General features: G+C 39.8%; 1 protein-coding gene across 1 annotated transcript; it reads left to right on the top strand.

Moving 5' to 3' along the window:
* Positions 1 to 437: 437 nt before the first annotated feature.
* On the top strand, positions 438 to 2,564 carry LOC129739548 (luciferin 4-monooxygenase). Its single transcript, XM_055731029.1, has 3 exons — positions 438 to 783; positions 856 to 1,066; positions 1,145 to 2,564. The coding sequence occupies exons 1-3, from the start codon at positions 649 to 651 to the stop codon at positions 2,434 to 2,436; spliced, it is 1,638 nt and encodes a 545-aa protein (XP_055587004.1). The 5' UTR covers positions 438 to 648; the 3' UTR covers positions 2,437 to 2,564.
* Positions 2,565 to 4,683: the final 2,119 nt, after the last annotated feature.

The raw sequence follows: 4,683 nt of genomic DNA, 5'->3' as shown, positions 1-4,683 counted from the left end.
AAATAAATTAGAGTTTTTGGTTGGATTAGCAATTCATACAATTCCTCATAAACGTTTTTATTTTCGAGGAGTTGAGTTTGGGAAAAGACACCGTAATTGCTACATTTTGAGTTGAATAAAAAGTATGCTGCTCCACTCTGCTACGCCTGAAGCGTAGCACACCAACACGCGTAAAGCATCTGTTATCAAAGCATCAAAACACGACACGAACCGGCAGAGAATGAGAGAGCGCGAGCCCCCACGTGCTTTACAACCCTGTACCTAACAATCGGTAGCTTTATCATATTCCTAGCTATCTACGCCGACGCGCGGTGGTCAGTTGGCTGCGTGAGTGACTGATTTTTATTTTTTAATTTGAGAGTCTCCACGCGTGAACTACCCAAGTAGTATTAAGTAGCGCACCACAAATAGGCTAGATGAAGGTGCTAACTAATTCACTCGCGCCAAGACTGCTAGGCGGTTCAGTTCGGCTTGGTTGTTGTTTGGTTGGGAACTTTGGTTAAGTTTGTTTTTGCGCTGCTGTCGGTGAAGTCATTAAGGCGAGGTCGTTCTCACTTAAGAGCATCTTTTTAAGTAGAAGCTACGGAAAGGTCAACGGTTTTTCAAGTAGGTAACCTACACTAGTTCACACTAATTACCGGATGCGAAATGAGTTCAACTGGACGAGAAGATGAGAAATTTATTCTTTATGGCGGTCCGGATCCGGAGGAATACCTGAGGGATCGGTCGCTGGGAGAAATGATCGCCAAAGAGCTGGAAGCCGTGTCGGGGAACATAGGACTGGTGAGTATCGGGCTACGGTTGATTGGGAACCGGGTTGTAAAATTTTACTTTCATCTCCTACTTTTCATCTAGATCGATCCGGTGAGTGAGATACAGCTCACGTACCAGACAATATTGGAGCGTTCAGTAAAAGTTGCCCAGGGGCTAGCGGCTGATTTTGGAATCAGAAAATCGGACCACGTAGCGATCGTTAGCGAGAACTGTTTGGAATACTGTTTTGCGCTGTTCGGTTCAATTTTCGTCGCAGCTCCGGTTGCCCTCTTGAACCCGGCATATGTGGAAGGTTAGTCAGCACATTTGAGCTACCGAAATGAATTATCGATAGCGCCCTTATCAAAGCTAATCGTAAATATATTTGTAGGAGAGCTGGAGCATGGCTTGAAATTGGCTCGCCCAAAGGCCATTTTTATCTCGCCGGAGATTTTGGATAAAATGGTAAAAGTGGTGAGGCGACTAAATCTTCCGGTGAAGTTGATCGTCTTCGGAGAAGATGTCAATCTTTCCCTCTACCCGGAAGCTGTTAAATTTTCCAGCCTCATCAATCGACCACCTCCGCTGGGAAAGTTCAGTCCGGCAGCTGTGAACGCCAAAGATCATGTAGCTCTGATCGTTCTTTCCTCGGGAACTACTGGGTTGCCCAAAGGAGTAGAACTAACCCATGCCAACATTATGACTACTGTGGCACATTCCAAAGAAAATGCTAAAATTATAGAGCTACCCAATCAGTTGGTGGCACTGGCTGCAACGCCACTATTCCACGTTGTAGCTGGCGTAGGGCTCATCAATATGGTCACCAACAACTGCCGATGCGTTCTGATGCCAAAGTTTGACGTTCATCTTTTCCTGGACAGTATTCAAAAGTACAAAGTCAATCTGATGACTGTCGTTCCTCCGTTGATGGTTTTCCTAGCGAAACATCCCATAGTGGACAACTACGACCTATCCTCACTTATGACCCTCATTTGTGGTGCCGCTCCCTTGAGTAAAGAAATCGAGGATCGAGTTCGTGATCGACTGGGAATTGCTTTCATCCGGCAGGGCTACGGCATGAGTGAAACAACACTGGGAGTTCTGATGCAAACAGGATTTGAAAACAAGGCCGGTTGTGTTGGCAAAATCCGGCAAGGTCAATGGGTAAAGGTTATTGACCCGGAAAATGGTCGAATCCTGGGACCCAATGAGAGGGGAGAACTTTGCTTTAAGGGATCACTCATCATGAGAGGCTACGTCGGCAAAGAGAGTGCCATCGATCGAGACGGGTGGCTGCATACCGGCGATATCGGGTACTACGACGAAGATGAGGACTTTTTCATCGTCGATCGGATCAAAGAATTGATTAAGTACAAAGGTTTCCAGGTTCCACCGGCCGAACTGGAAGCAATTCTTCTCAAACACCCCAAGGTGAAGGACGCGGCCGTGATTGGCGTTCCGGACGAGCGAGTTGGCGAACTGGCGACGGCATTCGTCGTACCCGAGGACGGAGAAACGATAACGGCTGAGGAAGTGTCGAAGTTCGTTGCCGATCAAGTGTCGCCGCAGAAGCGCCTCTATGGGGGTGTTCGATTCATCGATGCTATTCCAAAGACGGCCAGCGGGAAAATCTTGCGACGGGAACTGAGAGAAATCGCTAAAAACACCAAATCTAAGCTTTGATGATGTGTTGATATGCATCGGTGGTTTTCGAGGTGGTACGCTATTTATACGGTGAATCATGATTCAAACTGGTGGAAGATAAGAAAGAATAAATGAACAACTCGTCAAGGAATGAATTACTTCTGCTCTTGTCTACCAAGAAATTATTGAGTTCAATTCAAAAAATCTCTTAAATTTTCGAATCAGACTTATTGAAATAGATAAAAAATTAAACTTGACATTGTTGAAAAACAATCTTAATCAACAAAAATTTCCATCTTACCAGCTTGTGAAAATTTTGGAGCTTTTGATTTGAAAACTTTCAACCCGAACTCAGTCAATACTTGTCCGGTCAAAATTTGGTCAAAACTCAGGGATTATTTTTTAAAAAAAAACAAGAAAAAAAACCGTGCAAGATTATATTTTTATCAAAATATATTAGCCGATTTATAATCGTACTTTTAGCTTAGTTTATGTTTATTTTGATATAGCCTGTGCCAAAAATTATGTTTTTGGATGCGAAAATTCCAAAATTTCGATAGCTCAATTTGAAATTGAGGTTTGATTCTGCAAATAAAGTAAACTCCGGCAAAATTCGCACTTTTTCAACCAATTTCGGGAAAAAGGACCGGATCGCACCTTTCCCAAATTTTGAATCAATTACTTACCCGGGCAAGTCCGGGTAAAACCGGGCAATCTGGAATGCTTATCATATTCTGCTTGTAATCATTTATTTATCAAGGTCGAGGTGGATCGATAGGAAGAAATTATTTTGAGAAAAATTGTATTGCTTATTTTTACATAATTTTTAAGCTGAAATTTTCTCATTCAATTTAAGCATACATTAATAACAATCCACAACCGGGTCCCGAACATTACATATTTTACGGAGATTTTCCATTTGAATTTATGATTGCTAAAAGAATCTTCTAGGATTGGAGGACTGTATGAAACAAATACCTCTTTGTGGAAACATTATCTACTGAAAAAGAAAAAAAATCAAACATTGTGCAAGGTAGCACGAGAGAAGTACTTTGAAAAAGATATTTTGGGAAAAATCTCAACATTGCGCCAAAAACAGAAATGGATAAAATATTCTATTTCCAATTTGTTTTAAAGGCCCTAAGCCTGTTTCGATTTTTTTTCGAAAAATTTTGATCAAAACTCGACTTTAAGTTTTCAAAAATCACCTAAAGGGAAACCAAAGGTGATTTTTGAGAATTGAAAAACCTAAACTTTAAGCGCTCGGAAGCCTCCATTCCTTTAACCAATCCGATTGATCTGTAATTTTTCGCAGGTCAGATTTTTGGGCCAACCTACAAAATGTATATAGTCGGATTTAGAATTTCAACATGACCCATTTGGCTTGCAACCCTAATATACATAGGGGAAGAGCGGGCTATATGCGCCTATTAAGCAGAACACTGATTTGATCAAATATTACATCGAATATGTGTACAAAAACTATATACTCGTGTGCAGGCATCTGTTTTCTATACATTGGAGTCATTTTTATGTTAAAATGTTCTTCTGTTTCCAAGAAAATGATTTTATAAGTGTTGTCTAAAATGCCGAACCTCAAACCGTGCGGGCTAAATGCGCCTATTTATGTTTTGAACAAAATTTCTGTTTTTTGGGCAATATTTTCGTATAATTTTATTGAAACTGCTAGAAAGTATAAATTTCCGTACGACAAAGCTGAGGTTTCATAAAAATCTATGTATATTATAATTTTATGGAATAAAACAAAAGTTAGGGTTCCCATACTATGGAGGCAGTTCATCCATGAGGAAAACTTTATAAAATCTGTTTTTAGATAGTCAATTCTCTTTAAAGATGTTATTCAGAGCTTAGATTTGAAGTTTCAATGATAAAAATCATTTATTTATTCTATTTAACCTGTTATTTAACTTTTACTTACTTAATGATCCCGCGCCGATCCTCCGGTGCATAGGGCCGTGGTAAAAGACCTCCACTGTTGACGATCCGGATCTGTTATTTAAGGATAGAGGCATTTTACAAACATGATGGGGGCAACAAAAACACACTATTTTTCCACTATATAATCATTATTAAACCACCACAAAAGCTGAAATATGTTTAATTTCTTAAGTTCATTGAGTAAGAAACAAAAATCAACCTTGTTTTTGTTTTAAGCTTCTTTACGTATAATTTTTAAAAGTCGAAATATTACATCAAAATGTTTCAAAACCTTGTACGATTTTTTAATTTTGTTTGAGTTTGTGAATTCATAAAATTCTTTCTTGC

Source organism: Uranotaenia lowii, chromosome 1 (genome assembly GCF_029784155.1).
Source record: "Uranotaenia lowii strain MFRU-FL chromosome 1, ASM2978415v1, whole genome shotgun sequence".
NCBI classification, from domain to species: Eukaryota; Metazoa; Arthropoda; class Insecta; order Diptera; family Culicidae; genus Uranotaenia; species Uranotaenia lowii.
The sequence above is the reverse complement of the archived record's forward strand: the minus strand, read 5'-3'. Positions and strand labels throughout refer to the sequence as shown.

Excerpts from the sequence above, each read along its gene's own strand:
- LOC129739548 (XM_055731029.1), top strand. The coding sequence starts at position 649 with ATGAGTTCAACTGGACGAGAAGATGAGAAATTTATTCTTTATGGCGGT. Across the intron at positions 784-855 it reads TGTCGGGGAACATAGGACTG|ATCGATCCGGTGAGTGAGAT; the intron begins GTGAGTATCGGG and ends CTTTTCATCTAG. Across the intron at positions 1,067-1,144 it reads GAACCCGGCATATGTGGAAG|GAGAGCTGGAGCATGGCTTG; the intron begins GTTAGTCAGCAC and ends ATATATTTGTAG.